The 18,253-nt window shown below is 53.2% G+C and overlaps 1 protein-coding gene across 1 annotated transcript in view; it reads right to left on the bottom strand.

The window, feature by feature from the left end:
• Positions 1 to 2,471: 2,471 nt before the first annotated feature.
• The window catches only part of DEPTOR (DEP domain containing MTOR interacting protein), a 118,085-nt gene continuing 102,303 nt past the window's right edge, over positions 2,472 to 18,253 (bottom strand). The window contains exons 5-9 of the mRNA XM_068983892.1: positions 15,146 to 15,331; positions 12,918 to 13,052; positions 8,034 to 8,104; positions 4,131 to 4,235; positions 2,472 to 2,501 (exon numbers count right to left, since the gene is read on the bottom strand). Coding sequence (XP_068839993.1) covers positions 2,472 to 2,501; positions 4,131 to 4,235; positions 8,034 to 8,104; positions 12,918 to 13,052; positions 15,146 to 15,331 — 527 coding nt within the window. The remainder of the gene's footprint in view (positions 2,502 to 4,130; positions 4,236 to 8,033; positions 8,105 to 12,917; positions 13,053 to 15,145; positions 15,332 to 18,253) is intronic.

Below are 18,253 nucleotides of genomic sequence, written 5' to 3'. Positions count from 1 at the left end.
TCATCTGTACCATTTTTCTAGCTTCTATATAAGGGCATTAATATATGATATCTGTTTTTCTCTTTCTGACTTCTGCCACTCTGTATCTGTCATTTTCATTTAGCCAACAGAACAACTCAAAATATATCTCAACATATTCACTCCAATACAGAGTTTGATCAAAAGCAGGCTTTTAAAACAAGGCTATATCTTGGTCTTTTTTTTTTTAAATTCTTAGTCTTAAGATTCCATTTCAGAGTTTCTATTAAATGATATATGTTGTGTTAGATAATTTAAACAGACTTTTTCTTTGGCTCAATCTCCCAGCATTTTTCATATGCTAATGTGCTTTTCTGTAAATTTCCGAGACAGGAACAGTGCGCAGCAGTTGAAAACTGTTTTGACCACAGAACCTCAGGACAGGATATTTTGCTGGACTCAGTTCAGTTCAGTTCAGTCGCTCAGTCATGTCCGACTCTGCGAACCCATGGACTGCAGCACGCCAGAGCTCCCTGTCCATCACCAGCTCCCGGAGTCCACCCAAACTCATGTCCATTGAGTCAGTGATGCCAACCAACCATCTCATCCTCTGTTGTCCGCTTCTCCCCCTGCCCTCAGTCTTTCCCAGCATCAGGGTCTTTTCAAATGAGTCAGCTCTCCACTTTGCTGGACTAGAGAGCTGTATAATGCAAGTTTGGAAATGTAGCTCTGCTGAATTCTGTACTGCCCTACAACATACAGAAACCATTGTACACCCCACCTGAGAAACTAAGAATATAAACCATGAGTGTTATCTTCTGAAACTGACAAAAATATCCCAGGTTACCCATCAATCAGTGTAGAGATATCAAGGAGTTAATTATCAACAGACAACACCTGGAACAGTTATGCATATTAATAACAGTGAACTAAAGTCAATGAAACACACGTGGCTAAGCAAACCAAGGTCTTTAGCTGCAATGCAAATCCATCGCTTTCACCAAAGGAAATCTGCTTTGAGTCAAAGCTCCACGCAAGCGAGTGTATGCTCAGAAGCGAAGCACTCTGCCAAAAATAATTTATACGGAGGTAGTTTACTGTGGAAACAAAAGATGAAACTCTTCCCACAGCCAAGAGTCCCATTAGAAAAGGGAAAAATTCAGCCTCGGCACAGAAGCAGGTGCTCCCTGCCGGCTCTCCTGCTCTGGGTTCCTGGGTACCGTGCCCACCGCACACAGACGCACTAGGCCAGCAAGGCGCGTGGACCGTGCCCAGAGCACAAGCCTGTGAAAGGAGACTGCTTACGCTCTGACTCACTCGTGTCAGACTCTTTGGGACCCACGGACTGTCACCCACCAGGCTCCTCCGTCCATGGGATTTCCCAGGCAAGAATACTGGAGTGGGTTGCCATGCCCTTCTCCAGGGGATCACCCCATCCCAGCGATCGAACCCAGGTCTCCTGCACTGCAGGCAGATTCTTTACCTGCTGAGTCACCAAAGAGACCCCTGTATGAAGGAGGTGCTCAAACCAGAGGGCAGTCAGTCCCCAACCCAGCACCAGTCACCCAGCGCGGCCGTAATCCCTGCTCTGGGCCCACCTCTCTTGTCCAGAAGGTGAGTCACTGCCCGGGGGTAAATGCTGGGAACCAGGGCAGTGCAGGCCCAAACCACGCCTGCAGCTCCACTGGCCTCCTGCTCTGGAAGAGGGACTGATGGGCGTGGATGAAAGTGTTGGAGGCATAAAGCCACAGCTTGTGGCTTTCATGTCTTCTGTGTCCACCCATGATCCCAGATAAGCAAGAGGTAAATGTCCTCTGTGAGACAGGACAAAACTGCGAGATAAAGGTGTTTTGAGGCAGAAAACCAATGATCTCAATATCCCCTTATACCATATTTCATTATAAATAAAAACAATGTATATAAATGTACATATACATATAAGAAATCTGGAAAAATATAAATAAAGATGTTAACAGCTATACACTTTATGCCAACTACACTTCCAAAGTGCTGCTTAAAAATGGGAATATCTATCAGTTAGTAAAGATGATAGGCAGGTACAATTTTTTTTCCTGCTTGTGTGTATTTTCCAAAATTTTTCAATTCTATATTCATTACTTTAATAGAAAAAATAGCAACAAATTTTCAAAAATCTTACACAATTCACTCAATTGTCTGATGTGTATTTCTTAGCACTTTTTTGAGTGTTTCAACATACCTAATCCATAAAGCAGCAGAATGAAATACGATGATCATTTCAGAGGGGAGGAAACAGGCAATGAGATGTTATGAAACTTATTCAAAGAGCTGGTAAAAACAAAACAAAACAAACAAAAAAAAACACTAAACTTCTCTTCCAAACGCCATGACTTTTCTTCCAAACGCCATGACTTTTCTTCTCTTTTTCTCACTATTTGCTATTTCTTATGGTCTTAATGGGCTCTGCTGGCTGCATAAACACCACAGGTACGTACTCTGTGTACAACATAGGCAGTGGAGTTCTCATATAAGACTCAGCAAAAATATACAAGCAGCTCCTGCAGCTCAATTCCAGAAAAATAAACGACCCAGTCAAAAAATGGGCCAAAGAACTAAATAGACATTTCTTCAAAGAAGACATACAGATGGCTAACAAACACATGAAAAGATGCTCAACATCACTCATTATCAGAGAAATGCAAATCAAAACCACAGTGAGGTACCATCTCATGCTGGTCAGAATGGCTGGGATCCAAAAGTCTTCGAGCAATAAATGCTGGAGAGGGTGTGGAGAAAAGGGAATCCTCTTACACTGTTGGTGGGAATGCAAACTAGTACAGCCACTATGGAGAACAGTGTGGAGATTCCTTAAAAAACTGGAAATACAACTGCCATACAACCCAGCAATCCCACTGCTGGGCATACACACTGAGGAAACCAGAACTGAAAGAGACACGTGTACCCCAATGTTCATCTCAGCACTGTTTATAATAGCCAGGACATGGAAGCAACCTAGATGTCCATCAGCAGACGAGTGGATAAGAAAGTAGTGGTACATATACACAATGGAATATTACTCAGCCATTAAAAAGAATGCAGTTGAATCAGTTCTAATGAGGTGGATGAAACTGGAGCCGATTATAGAGAGTGAAGTAAGCCAGAAAGAAAAACACCAGTACAGTATACTAACACATATATAGGGAATTTAGAAAAATGGTAACAATAACCCTGTATGTGAGACAGCAAAAGAGACACAGATGTGTAGAGCAGTCTTCTGGACTCTGTGGGCTCTGTGGGAGTCCAGAAGATGATGTGCGAGAATGGCATTGAAACAGGTCTATCATCATGTGTGAAACAGATCGCCAGTCCAAGCTCGATGCCTGAGACAGGGTGCTCAGGGCTGGTGCACCGGCATGACCCAGGGGATGGGATGGGGAGGGAGGCGGGAGGGGGGTCAGGATGGGGAACACGTGTACACCCATGGCTGACTCGTGTCAATATACGGCAAAACCCACCACAATGTTGAAAACTAATTAGCCTCCAATTAATATAAATAAATTTTAAAAATAATAAAAACGTTTCTGTCACTCAAAAAAAGAAGACTTAAGCAAAAGTAAACTCTCTTTTTTCAAATTAAGTATTGGTTAAGGAGAGAAATGTAAAAAACAAACAAAAACCCGAGGGAGATTTAGAAAACACAGACGTAGAGTCCGAGGGACGGGAAGACTCGCCCTCTTAGTTTCACTTCGAAGCTCTTGGCTTCAACTCAACCTCGCTCAGAAAGGGCAAAGGAAAGGACAGAGAGGCGAGCCCGCAGGGAGGCGGGACACGCGGGGCGCGGGGGGCGCGGGGGCCGAGGCAGGACACGCGGGGCGCGGGGGGCGCGGGGGCCGAGGCAGGACACGCGGGACGCGCGGGGGCGCGGGGGGCGCGGGACGCGCGGGGGCGCGCGGGGGCCGAGGCAGGACACGCGGGACGCGCGGGGGCGCGCGGGGGCGCGGGGGGCGCGGGGCGCGCGGGGGCCGAGGCAGGACACGCGGGACGCGCGGGGGCGCGGGGGGCGCGGGGGCCGAGGCAGGACACGCGGGGCGCGCGGGGGCGCGGGGGGCGCGGGGGGCGCGGGGGGCGTGCGGGGCGCGCGGGGGCGCGGGGGGCGAGGCAGGACACGCGGGGGGCGCGGGGCCCATCCGTACCTTCATGCCCGCCGCCGCCGCCGGGCCGCTGGGGTCCACGGCCTGGATGTGGCACGGCTTGCTCCCGCGCACCACGAAGCCCCAGCCGACCGCGTCCCCGACGATCTAGAGAGGAAAACCACAGTCAGCAGCCCGCGGACGGCCCTGGTGCCCAGCCTCCAGGAGAGAAGGCCCGAGGGTGAACGCCTGCGCGAGGCAGCCTCCTCCGGCTCGTCTCCGCGCCGGCGGGACGGGGCTGCCTGCTTCCATCGCAAACACAGGCTCACATGTTTATGCAGAAGCTGTGGCCCAGAAACACCTGCCGGGCGGAAAGAAGGCGCTACTGTGAACTCGCTGCTCCAGACAATCGGCAGATGGCTGCTTTCTCAGGCTGTGTTGCAGTTTACCATCAGACTCCAATGGAAAGCTTAGATGATCTGAAAAAGACGGTTGAAATTTCCCTCCGGGTCCAATTTCCCTTCTGCTTCCAAAGGATACGTTCCTCATGATCTTGCTACCTCACTGACTTCTAAACTAGTCCTTTTAATTACTGAGGAGGAGAAACATGAAGAGTCTTGGCTTTCTTGAAACACAACTTAATGTACCAAGAAAAGACAGTGAAAAAGGACGCAAAGTTCTTAATTCTCAAGTCAACTCTGGTCCAAAAGTTGTTTGAAACTGGAGAGTGCTTTTTCCTGACAGAATTGTCATTAGAATCGGCAGTTACCTTTGCTGGGCAGCTCCCAGACACGGCTCTAGCACACACCCCAGCCAAAATATAGACGACGGCCATTCACAATCAATTACTAGCAATGCTGGCATTGATATTTAGAACCAAGGAGAATTTATACCTAACACTACGCTCCACTGTCTCTTGAATGCAGAGATGGAGGAAAAGCAGAGAAGCAAATGACACTTTGCTGACCGTCCTTGACGACTTTCAGGGCAGGCTTAGTACTCTTAAGTCTCTGCTTTTGCTTGCCTGAGAAGTTCTTTTCTGACTTACGTATTTTGGGCTGTGCCAGCTGCTGCGGGCGGGGGCTGGTCTCCAGCTGCAGAGCGCGGGCTTGCCATTTCGGTGGCTTCTCACGCTGTGGAGCGCGGGCCCCAGGGCGCTCGGGAGTCGGTAACTGTGGTGCACGGCCTTAGTTGCCGCGTGGCACGTGGCATCTTCCCAGACCAGGGATCAAACCCGTATCCCCAGCACTGGAAGGTGGGTTCTTAGCCACTGGACCAGCAGGGCAGACCTGAGAAGCTCTTTATCAGGCACTTTGCTGGCTTTTGGGTTTGGCGCTGTGAGTTCTTCATACGTGATTTCACTTCCAAACGTACAGTTTGCCTCTTCCTTGGACACGGACGTGTTGCCCGTGCTGTTTTCATATTGGTTGGCTATGAATGGACCCAATTGGCTTTAATTCCTTGCTGCTCAGAATGTGCTCCAGTCCTTGACAAATGTTTGCAGCACGGATGGTGTGGAAAGCTTTCTCCCACCTTGAGGTATTAAAGCACACATCAGAAGACTGAAGACAGGATGAGAAGAAGCGTTTTAAAGACGCCACTGATGCAGACGTGAGGAGACAGGAGGCCGGTGGCCGGGGCGGGGCGGGGAGGCGAGGCCAGCAGGGGGCGTGGGCGCGTCCCTGGGGGTCCAGAGGCTAAGCCCCCACCTTCTGATGCAGGGCTGTGGGCCTGATCCCTGATCGGGAAGCTGAGCCCCCACCTTCCAGTGTGGGGCTATGGGCCTGACCCCTGGTTGCGACCCCACCTTCCAGTGCGGGGCTATGGGCCTGACCCCTGGTTGTGACCCCACCTTCCAGTGGAGGGCTGTGGGCCTGCCCCCGGTCGTGACCCCACCTTCCAGTGCAGGGCTGTGGGCCTGCCCCCGGTCGGGAAGCTAAGCCCCCACCTTCCAGTGCAGGGCTGTGGGCCTGACCCCCGGTTGGGGAGCTAAGCCCCACCTTCCAGTGCAGGGCTGTGGGCCTGACCCCTGGTCCAGAGGCTAAGCCCCCACCTTCCAGTGTGGGGCTGTGGGCCTGACCCCTGGTTGCGACCCCACCTTCCAGTGCGGGGCTGTGGACCCGATCCCTGCGGGGCTGTGGGCCCGCCCCCGGTCGGGAGGCTGAGCCCCCACCTTCCAGTGCGGGGCTGTGGGCCTGACCCCCGGTTGGGGAGCTAAGTCCCACCTTCCAGTGCAGGGCTGTGGGCCTGACCCCTGGTTGCGACCCCCCATTCCAGTGCGGGGCTGTGGGCCTGACCCCTGGTTGCGACCCCACCTTCCAGTGCGGGGCTGTGGACCCGATCCCTGTGGGGCTGTGGGCCTGCCCCCGGTCGGGAGGCTGAGCCCCCACCTTCCAATGCAGGGCTGTGGGCCTGACCCCTGGTTGCGACCCCCCCCTTCCAGTGCGGGGCTGTGGGCCTGACCCCTGGTTTTGACCCCACCTTCCAGTGCGGGGCTGTGGACCTGCCCGGTTGGGAGGCTGGGCCCCCACCTTCTGATGTGGGGCTGTGGGCCCGCCCCCGGTCGGGAGGCTGGGCCCCCACCTTCTGATGTGGGGCTGTGGGCCCGCCCCCAGTCGGGAGGCTGAGCCCCCACCTTCCAGTGCGGGGCTGTGGACCTGCCCCGGTCGGGAGGCTGGGCCCCCACCTTCTGATGTGGGGCTGTGGGCCCGCCCCCGGTCGGGAGGCTGGGCCCCCACCTTCTGATGTGGGGCTGTGGGCCCACCCCCGGTCGGGAGGCTGAGCCCCCACCTTCCAGTGCGGGGCTGTGGACCTGCCCCGGTCGGGAGGCTGGGCCCCCACCTTCTGATGCGGGGCTGTGGGCCCGCCCCCGGTCGGGAGGCTGAGCCCCCACCTTCTGATGCGGGGCTGTGGGCCTGCCCCGGTCGGGAGGCTGGGCCCCCACCTTCTGATGCGGGGCTGTGGGCCCGCCCCCGGTCGGGAGGCTGGGCCCCCACCTTCTGATGCGGGGCTGTGGGCCCGCCCCCGGTCGGGAGGCTGGGCCCCCACCTTCTGATGCGGGGCTGTGGGCCCGCCCCCGGTCGGGAGGCTGAGCCCCCACGTGGCCTGCGGCCGGAAGGCTAAAACACATAGCGGGAGCAGTCGTGGAGCAAATCCCACAAAGGCTTTAAAAACGGTTCATGTTTCAAAACTCTTTAAGAAAACAATGAGAAACGGAGTCCCTGGGTCCTGTCTGAAGAAAACCAGGGGGTCTTAGAAGAAGAAGAAGGAAGGCTGAAGACCCTCCAAGAGAGGGCAGGTGATCACAGATACATAGGACATCCAAACGGGGTCCTTCTGCAATTCAAGGCCCTAAAATATAGTCAAAAGCGCCACTGATCATCACAGGACAGCCTTCTTCCTCTACCTTAAGCCTCCCTCCTGCCTGAAATAGGGCTTCCTTCGTAGCTCGGTGGTGAAGAATCTGCCTGCCGTGCAGGAGACACGGGTGTGATCCCTGGGTTGGGAGGATCCCCTAGAGAAGGAAATGGCAACCCACTCCAGGCGTTCTTGCCTGGAGAATCCCATGGACAGAGGAGCCTGACATGACTTAGCAACTAAACAACAATATGTTTTAAATAATCTTTATAATTAAGTATAAGCAGAAAGGGATTGTTGCCATTCTTTGCGCTACCACCTGTCTTTGAACCTGTCATTATACTAGAATAGGTACATAATGAGTTTTTTTTAGGGAAACATCAAAAGGAATTTGAAATGCTGGGTTAATAACAATAAATTGTGTCAAGTCCTAATGCATTTTATTGCCAAAGCGTCAAGAAAGTCACACTGTCATGATGATGCTCAAAACCAAAGGGGAACTGGGAGAACCTTGCCAAGCCCATCCCTAAACTCGACACGGACAGGCCGCCACGCTGACACGCTCCAGACATGCAGCAGTGCGGGAGGAAATCCAAAGGGGGGGCCTACCGTGAACGTCTTCCTCGCATACGGAGCCCCAGGAGTCAGGAGTTCCTCAGAAGTGACGGGCCTCTTCAACACTGTAAGACAGAGCAGGGTCAAGGCGCAGACCCTCTTAGTTCTCTGTCCAGTCTTTCAGCAGAAACTTGCTGAGCGCCTCAGTCTGCGACATCAGTGACCCAAAGTGTCAGAGATCCCTGCCTCCCGGTGCACAAGTCTCGCCAAACATAGCCAGGAAACTAGCGAACAGAAACAGCCCCAACCCTAACTCACAGAAAGCAGAGACGGAGCGGGGGAGGGAAGCAGGAGTGCCAAGGGAGTTCCTGAATTTCTCTCCTCCAAGCCCAGATAGGCACTCAACCGGCCTCCCCTGCGGCTCAGCTGGTACAGAATCTGCCTGCAATGTGGGAAACCTGGGCTCAACCCCTGGGTTGGGAAGATCGCCTGGAGAAGGGAAAGGGAGGAGAAGGGGACAGCAGGGATGAGATGGCTGGAGGGCATCACTGACTCAATGCACATGAGTTTGGGTGAACTCCGGGAGTGGTGATGGACAGGGAGGCCTGGCGGGCTGCAGTCCATGGGGTCTCAAAGAATTGGACACGACTGAGCAACTGAACTGAACTGAACTGAGGCATTCAACGCTTCCTCGACGGGCAGAACCCTCCTGAAACCCAGGAGACTCAGGCTCAATCCCTGGGTCAGGAATACTCCCTGAACAAGGAAGCGGCTACCCAGTCCAGTGTTCTTTCCTGGAAAATTCCATGGACGGAGGAGCCAGGTGGGCTACAGTCCACGGGGTTGCAAAGGAGTCAGACACCACGTAGTGACCAAATAACGACAAGGCATTCAACCTGTCAAAAGTAAGGAACTCTGGCTCTGGCAGCCTTCGTACCGTGTTTCCAGAGCTAATACCACACCCCGCCCCCATCATACTGTCCGCATTCTGTCCGCCAGAGCTCCCTAGCGTTCCCTGTTAAAGTTCAACATGCTCGCTGAAGTCCCAGGCTGCCTTTGGTCCTGACCCCTAACACTGGGGAGCTTTTCTGCATCCTTGTCACATGCTGGCTTCTATGCTCAGCACTTTATATATTCTCTTGTTTCATCGTCACAAGAACTAGTGGGCCATTTCATCCTTATCCCTATTCTGCCAGGGAGGAAACAGAAGCTGAGAAAAGTTCAGAAGCTTGTGTCCAAGGCCTCAGAGTCAAATGGAACCAAGATTTAAACTCAAGCGTGGATGCCACTGCCCACCCTCAGAAGAAAGGGTGCCGAAGCCCCAACACGGCTGCGTCGGCCCCCCCAGACAACTGGACCATCAGATCACTGCTGGGGCCCAGCAGACGGCAAAGACCGTGGTCCCTTCCTGACCTGCAGCCTAAAATCCCAGCAAAGATGAACCCTGTCCACCCGCTGCTCATGCAGCACCGGAGCGGAGGCTGCCGCGGCGGCCCACAACAGCCAGTGGTCTCAGTTAGAGACACCACGAGCTTGAGCGCGGAGAAGCTAGAGGGGTGGGCCGGGAGTTCACCACGGTGACGCGCAGCCTCCGTCCCCTCTGTGGGGGCCGTCAGGGGCTGGAGGCCAGGCCCAGCCAAGGAGCAGCGGGGGACCAGAGGCAGGGAGACCCAGACCACTGGCCCCGCACGTTCTCAGCTGAGGGCAGCGGGGCGCTGCCTGCTGACCCGACAGGTTATGGGGATGCCTGCTGCTGCTTTCGGAAAGCTCATAAAGGAGGACAGGGGTTTGCCGTCTCCCCTACAGAGCGAGAAGGGTGAGGTCAAGAAGAGCAGCTCTCAGCAGAGGGTCAGGAGGTGAGAGGAGGGGCCCGCGGTTGAGGACTTTCGGCCTTTTTACTCCCCGTGAGTCAAGCCCTGCACACCCTCGGCCCTCAGATCCCTTCTGGGGCTTATGGCGGTGGATGTCGGAATGACACGGCACTGTGATACCCCACGATAGCCCCCACATCCGGTTACACAGCCTACTTTCATTGAGATGTAATCGACACACTAGATCTGTTTCAGGTCACAACATAAGGATGTATGTGTGACGACATGATCACCTGATCCAGTTAAGGTCATCACCTGATGCAGCTACAAGCTTTTTCTTCTTGGCAGGAGAGCTTTTCAGACCTACCCTGGGGACTTTCCTGGGGGTTCAGTGGCTGGGACCCTCAGCTCCCAAAGCAGGGGGTCAGGAGCCAGATCCCACCACCTGCTGCCAAGGGGCCCTCGTGCTGAGACCCGGCATCCAAACAGATAAAAAAAATGAAAGAAAGGGCTGCTCTCTTAGCAACGTTCAAATATACAACGCAGCATTACTAACTGCAGTCACAGGCGGGACACTGCATTCCCCAGGCCGCACTGAGAAGCTGGAGACTTGTGCCCTTTGACCCCTTTTGCTCACTCGACCTTCCCGCCCCCACTGGCCAGGCCCCTCTGGGCAGCACCAGCTTGCTCTCTGTGCGTGTGAGTCTTCTGTCCGGTTCCACATACACGTGAGCTCGGGTGGCGCCTGTCACTCCTTGTCTGACATGTCACTTGGCAGGCAGACCTCAAGGCTCACCCACTTCACTGCCCAGAGCAGACTTTCCTTCACTGTCATCACTGAATAGCGGGCCACCGTGTGTGCGTGTGTGTGATACAGCACATTTCCTTCATCTATCCCGACGGGCATCTAGGCTGCTTCCGTGTCTTGGCTATTACAAGCAATGCTGCGATAAACATGGGGGTGCAAGTAAAATCTCAAACCAGCGTCCTCCTCCCCTATGGACAAACACTCAGAAGTGAAACTGCGGGATCACAAGGGGGTTCTACTTCTCTTTCTTTCAGGGATCACCATACTGCTTCCCACGCTGGCTGCACCTGTGCACATCCCCACCAACCGTGCACGACGGCCCCCTGTTCTCTGCACGCTCACCAGCATTTGTCACGTGGGTTCTTTCCAATGTCAGCCATTCTGACAGGTGTCAAGTGACATCAGACATTCTGACAGGCGTCATCGTGACTTTGAGTCACACTGCATTGTAATACTTGGCAACAGTGCTGACCACTGAATTCACTGTCACACTTTCCTGTGTTAAAATGTGTAGAAACTCTGAAACCTAGGGAGTAATTTCTAGCTTTCTCTTCTCATACCCTTGAGAACTTATTTACTCATCACAATGATACCAATTATATTACTTTTATAGCACTTAAGCTGGATGGGGCATTTACATATAGTATTAAAAATACATGCTGATGGATAACTAATGATTAACTTTAAATGCCTTACCATAAAAAATAAAATAAAATAAATGCCTTACCATGAAAAATAAAATAAAATAAATGCCTTACCATGAAGCCTGCTTACCTACTTGAGGGAAACAAAATCACAGGTGAGTTCCCTCCGTCTTGGGAATCCACTAAAGAGTTGAAAGAGGAGCTCGTCAGAACGCAGAGGTAGGATTTACCCATGAAGTCCTGACAGTTCCGGTCCTTAGAGACCCAACCTTCCATTTCTGTCTGCTGCTGCTAACTCGCTTCAGTTGTGTCCGACCCTGTGCGACCCCATAGATGGCAGCCCACCAGGCTCCTCCATCCATGGGATTTCCCAGGCGAGAGCACTGGAGTGGGGTGCCATTTCCTTCTCCAAGAATGAAAGTGAAACGTGAAAGTGAAGTCGCTCAGTCGTGTCCAACTCCCAGCGACCCCATGGACTGCAGCCCACCAGGCTCCTCTGTCCATGGGACTTTCCAGGCGAGAGCACTGGAGTGGGGTGCCATCGCCTTCTCCGTTTCTGTCTGCATGCCAGTGAAATTCCCCCTTTGGGCCAAGGGGGTAAGGAGAAAGAGCAAACAATGCAACCTTCTACTCGCCCCAGGAATGACCTCCCTGAAGGTGACGCACTGAATGCTGAGGGGCTGGGGCACTACACAAGCGGCCGGCAGGTGTCCTCAGGCCACGCTGGCCCCAGCGGACCACAGTCCACTCTGGCAAAGGCAGTGGTATCCCTGGGTCCAGGCGCTTGTGGGCTGAGGAGGCGATTCGATCTGAGCGCAAGTTCATTACCCATCTGTGTGCCTAGGTTGTTGGGTTGTTGTTTTTTTTATTATTTTTCTGGAACATAAAGTCTATGGAGGTGGAAGAGTAGAGTTTGAGACCGCAAGGCATGGAGAGTCCTCTGCAGGGGTAGCTGGGTTGCAGAGCTCCGCGCTTCTCCTTTGCGGGTGCAGAGACCCAGCAGATCCAAGCATCAGTTACCATCTGGGGAGCGGCACCTCCGCTGCTGTGCGCCACTCAAACCCACCGCAGAAACCAGCGGCTGCTCCCGGAGCTGGGGCTGCTGGAGCGGAAGCCCTCAGACGGCCGGGGTTCATAGCTGTCCTGGGAACGCTGTATGCAGAGAGCCGACTTCCCCAGGCCATGCCCCGCTCCGAGGGGCGGCCAGCATCCAACGGCCAGTCAGCGTGAGGGTCTAACAGTCTGGCCACCTCCCCTAAGAGGGGACCCCCTCTAAGGCCCCCCGACCCCAGAGCGCCACCTGGGGTCAGCCGCAGCCTCCGCGGGGCGCACGCTGCAGCCCAGTTCGTCTGCAAACCTGCGTCCCCCCTTCTCCCCTGAGGCTCACCTGCCTGTGCCCTCAGTGCCCAGTGTCCAGTCGTGTCCAAGTCTGCGGCCCTGGGCTGCAGCCGCCAGGCCCCTCTGCGCGAGGGATTCTCCAGGCAGCCTCACTGGGGCAGGATCTCCCCCGCTCAGGGAGTGAGCTCGTATCCCTTACCTCTCCTGCACTGGCTGGGGGGTTCTGTACCACCAGCGCCGCCGGGAAGCCCCCATCCAAGAGGAGGCGCCCCCAAGCCACACCACGCACGATCACCCCGTCCCACCCCCTCTGCTGAACGAGGGAATCGCCACTCACCGGACTTGGGGTTGCACGGCACCGGGGGGCTGCTGGAGAGGGTGGGGCTGCTGCTGAAGTAGCCGCCGCTGCCGCAGCTGCTCATGCTGCTCCTCCGCGCCGCCGATGCGACCTTGATCTCCTTGCTGGGGCTGACTGCAGGCGAGGACACGCGGTCACGGCCGTGGGCCGGGCCCAGGACACGCGCCGTCACGCACGGCGGTGGGCCGGGTCCCCGGGACATGCGCAGTCACTCGAGGGGAGGCCTGGGTCCCCAGGACACGCGCGGTCACCCACGGCGGTGGGCCGGGTCCCCGGGGACACGCGCGATCACAGGTGGCAGTGAGACTGGCTCTTAAGAACAGGCCACCTGCAGCTGCCGGGGTCGTGGGGCAGCCTCCACTGCCAGAATCAAGCCCTCTGGCCTTGGCATCGGAAAAGCAAGGGTCTGAGTGGCAGCTCCACCACCTATGAATAGCACGAGCTGGGCCTAGTCCCTTGGGTTTTGTAAGCCTCAGTTTCCCCAGCTGTAAAGTGGGAATACTGCTCTCCAGTGGGGATTGGTGCAGGCGTGGTTATATAGGGGAAAGCGCTCAGCTAAATGAAATACTATTTTAAGAACCACGGAGCTCACACCAAGCATCCCTGAGAGGACGTAAATTAAGTGCCGGCAAGACACTGAATGAACTAACGGTGACAATAAGCGCCTCCTGATTGAAGAGTAAACCATTAACAACCCAGCGCCACAGAAGATTAAAACGCAGAGCATGACCTCAGGCTTGGAAGGCGTGCGGCACTGAAGCGGCCGCTTCAGTGATCTGACCTTGCTTTTCCCTCCGCTGAGCTGGCTGGCTCTCATCAGGGGCAGGTGCGCAAGGTGCAGGATGCAGGGAAAGGACCGTGGGGAGCGCTCGGCGCAGGGCCTGGCCCCGGGAAGCCCAAGGCCACGCGGCCTTCAGGTCACCATGGTTACCGTATCCTTATCACGGTCACCTGTTCAGGTCTCTGGGACTCAGTGAAGAACAGGGAGGGTGTGGACGGTTCCTCTGCGTTTTCAGGAGGCTGCCGCCTTAGGGGCACACAGCTGGAGGGCATCCAAGCACAGGCTCAGGCCCCTACCCTCAGCTAGTGTTTCCTCTCCTGGCGCGGCCCTTCCTTCCTTCTGTGCCCCTTCCCAGCCCGTCTGAGGAACCTGGGATGTGGAAGGCTGAAGAGGAGCGCTGGGTCAGGACAGAATTCCTGCCAGACCCAGCTCCGCCCACCACTTCCTAGCTGTGGGAGCCTGCGGAAGCCACTCCAACGCCCTGCGACTGCATTTCTTCACCCGTAAGGTGGGGATAAACAGTCTTTCCTCCCAGAGTAACAGTGAGGATTCAATGAGAAACTCTATGCAGTCAAACTTGGCTCCGTGCCAGGTGCAGACTGTTCCCAGGACTTCTAGCTGTAAATGTTCTCACTGTCGCCTCCTGTTTGTAACAACACAGGTGTTCCTTTTGTTCAGGGTTTCAGGTGAAGCCTGAAGCCTTAGGCGCCAAGCCTTAGGCTGACCAGTTTCCTGAGTCAGCGTGGAGTTTTCAGAGCAGCAGATAGCCCAGGAAGCACGCCATCCTCTTACACAGAATGACACGTCGTTAGCCTTCTCTGAGTGAATGAGGTTATTTTGTTCAGTTTAGTTTGTTCAAATGGGGTTATCGTTGTGAACATCAGTCATCATTTCTGCCCGGTCTGACCTTACACATAACGCCCCAGGATACTGTGCTTTCTGAGCTCCTATGTCTGCCTTTCACAGGTTTAACTTGTTCTGTGTGATACACTGATAATCAGTTTCCTTTTAGTTGTATAAGCCCTCGAAAGTCTTATTCATCCTTATATAGATTTCCAATGCTGGACTTAGCAAACTGGATAATTAACGATACGTAAGGATTGTTTCTCAGGCAGTAAAGAATCTGCCTGAAATACAAGAGATCCAGAATTGTCTGCAAATGGAAAGTAAATAAGGTATGAGTGAGGGCCTGAGTGGCCTTTTGTAATTTAAATACATAAAATTATAAAACAGACTTCACGGCATTGAAGTTGATTACCCAGGAACAATTTGGTGGTGTGTGGGTACGTTTTCTTTTGGGGGGGGCAAAATAAATAGATACATAATTTTTTAGTTATAAATAGTTTCTCAAGAACAGAATTCACAGAGGTGAGTTATGACTGTGTTACTCCCAACAGCCACACTCACGCGAGGGGGATGCGCGCACCTGACATGAAGCTGGCTGACTTCCGGTTGTCGTGGCCCTGCTTCCGCAGGCAGAAGGGGCTGTCGTGCGTCTCCTGGGAGGACGGGGACTTCTCACTGAGCAGCTCCATCAGCCTTCGCCTCCGCCGGAAGTTCATTCTGAACTGGTAGAGAAGATTGCTGTCCACAAACGGGTGCTTGTTGGACACTGGGGAGAAGAAACAGCAGGTGAGACCGTCTGGTATCCTGCAGACACTGGGCACTGTAGCCGGGAAACTCCGGCCAACAGGCAGGAGCAAACGTCTTGACAAAGACTTACACCCAATGCTACAATACCCTTTATACCTCAGGGATTTATTCAATTTTATACTCTGAGTTCATGAGTCGTGGAGACGCAGAATAGGCAAGATGTCAGGCTTCAGAAGCCACATGCCAAGGCCGTTTTGGTCTCTTGGAAGTAACCAAGAATGCAGCAAACTGGCCAGCCACACGCTGAAGTCTCCACCCCACCCCCCCCAAATTCAAAACACTTGAATAGACTCTATCTCCAAAAATCCAGTTAGCATAGGACAAGAAACTCGCCCTCATTAGTCAATATGGAAATGCACATTAAAATCACAGTGAGATGCTATTTCACACTCACTAGACTCACAACACAAGAGAAGACTCTACACATGGACGTCACCAGATGGTCAACACTGAAATCCAATTAATTATATTTTTTGCAGCCAAAGATGGAGACACTCTATACAGTCAACAAAAACAAGACTGGGAGCTGACTGTGGCTCAAATCATGAACTCCTTATTGCCAAATTCACACTTAAATTGAAGAAAGTAGGGGAAACCACTAGACCATTCAGATATGACCTAAAACAAATCCCTTATGATTATACAATGGAAGTGAGACATAGATTCAAGGGATTAGATCTGATAAAGTGCCTGAAGGACTATGGACAAAGGTTCATGACATTGTACAGGAGACAGGGATCAAGACCATCCCCAAGAAAAAGAAATGCAAAAAAGCAAAATGGCTGTCTGAGGAGGCCTTTCAAATAGCTGTGAAAAGAAGAGAAGCGAAAAGCAAAGGAGAAAAGGAAAGATATACCCATTGGAATGCAGAGTTCCAAAGAATATCAAGGAGAGATAAGAAAGCCTTCTTCAGCAATCAATGCAAAGAAATAGAGGAAAACAATAGAATGGGAAAGACTAGAAAATGAGAGATACCAAGGGAACATTTCATGCAAAGATGGGCTCGATCAAGGACAGAGATGGTCTGGACCTAGGTAAGCAGGAGAAGAGGCAAGTAAGCCATTATATCCCCACCATGAAACACCCCTCGGTGACGAGAAGGAATGAGCTGTTGACACAGCGGGATTAATACCAAAAGCATTAAGCTGAGTTAGAAAGGCCAGACACAAGATGAGTGTCAGTGTATATGAGGCTCAAGAAAAGACAGAATTCACAAAGAATGACAGAAATTAGAAAGGGGCAGGGATGAGGGACTGCCTGGGAAAGGGCAGGAGGAGACTCTGGGGCGACGAGGACGTTCGGCATCTTATTTTACACGAATATATATATATATTATCGGGGGCTTCCCGGGTGAGATCAAACTAAGCGTTTAAGGTATGTGCATTTTCTTGTAGGTTAAGTATATGTCTGTCAATAAAGAGAAACAGTCAGGGGCCTGCCTAGGGGCTCAGTGGTAAAGAATCCACCTGCCAATGCGGGAGACACGGGCTCCATCCCTGGTCCGGGAAGACCCCACACGCCTCAGAGCGACGAAGCCCCACAGCCACCGGGCCTGTGCTCTGAGCCCACACCCCCACGCCACCGAGGCCCTCGAGCCCCCCAGCCTGCGCTCCGCAAGAGAAGGGGCCACCGCCGCGAGGAGCCCGCCTCTGCAACCGGAGGAGAGCGGGCACAGCCGTGGAGACCCAGCGGAGACGAAAGTCATAAACAAGCACAATCAGTTTTTAAGAAACAAACAAACTGCGACAGCACGTTTTTTAAGTGGGCTGGGAGGCCAGGAATAGGCGTCCCCACGCCGTAAACCCAGCACGAGAGGCAGCGCAGCACGCCGCCAGGACAAGCTGCTCCGCGGCGCTGACGCCCAGACGGCCACCCGACACTAGTCGCTGCGCATGCGCTCAGTGTCAGCCCGCAGCCTCTGTTCTACTTACTTTTCTGAGGCTTAAAACGCGGGCTTTTAACCCAGTTTCTCTCTCTGTTCCTTTTCAACTAGGCTGTTATTTCTACTCTAACAGAAATTTCTCTCTGACTGGTTGATCATTAAAGGCAGTCAAAACTCCTGCAGCTTTGAAAAAAACAACGTTAAGAGGATTTTTTTCCTTCCTTTTGATTTCAGCAAGACAGGTCAAAACCTGGTTTTATTTTAGAGATTCTACATGCGTTCTGTAACTGCATCACTGAAATGTAATTTACATACAAGATAACTCACCCACCTAATGTACACGTTCTCTGTTCTACTCTGGAATGTGCTCACAGAGGTGTGCATCCCGGCATCACAACTGATTTTAAAAGAGTCCCATCGACCCCAGAAGAAAGCCAGCTCCTGAGCTGTCGCTTCCACTCTGCCTGTGACCCTTATTCATGACCAACGTGCCAACCCTGCAGCGTCGCCTGCCTTCGGCATTTCGTACGATCAGAGTCCCACAAGGTCCACTGTGACCTGCGTCTTCCCCTTGGCATAACGTTCACAAGGTTTATCCATCTAATGCCGTGTATTGGCACTCCCCTCCCCTTTTTTTTTTAACTTCATTCCTTTATATTGCCAAATAATTTCCTGTGGTCATGTACGGATGTGAGAGTTGGACCATAAAGAAGGCTCAACACTGGGGAACTGATGCTTTCGAACAGTGGTGTTGGAGAAGACTCTTGAGAGTCCCTTGGACTACAAGGAGATCAGTCCTGCATATTTATTGGAAGGACTGATGCTGAAGCTAAAGCTCTAATACTCTGGCCGCCTGATGCGAAGATCTGACTCATCAGAAAAGGCCCTGAAGCTGGAAAGGATTGAAAGCAGGAGGAGACAGGGACTACAGAGGATGAGATGGTTGGATGCATTGCTGACTCAATGGACATGAATTTGAGCAAACTCCAGGAGACAGTG

The sequence above is a fragment of the Capricornis sumatraensis genome, chromosome 11 (assembly GCF_032405125.1).
Source record: "Capricornis sumatraensis isolate serow.1 chromosome 11, serow.2, whole genome shotgun sequence".
NCBI classification, from domain to species: Eukaryota; Metazoa; Chordata; class Mammalia; order Artiodactyla; family Bovidae; genus Capricornis; species Capricornis sumatraensis.
Note: the sequence above shows the minus strand (reverse complement) of the source record. Positions and strands in the feature narration are given on the sequence as shown.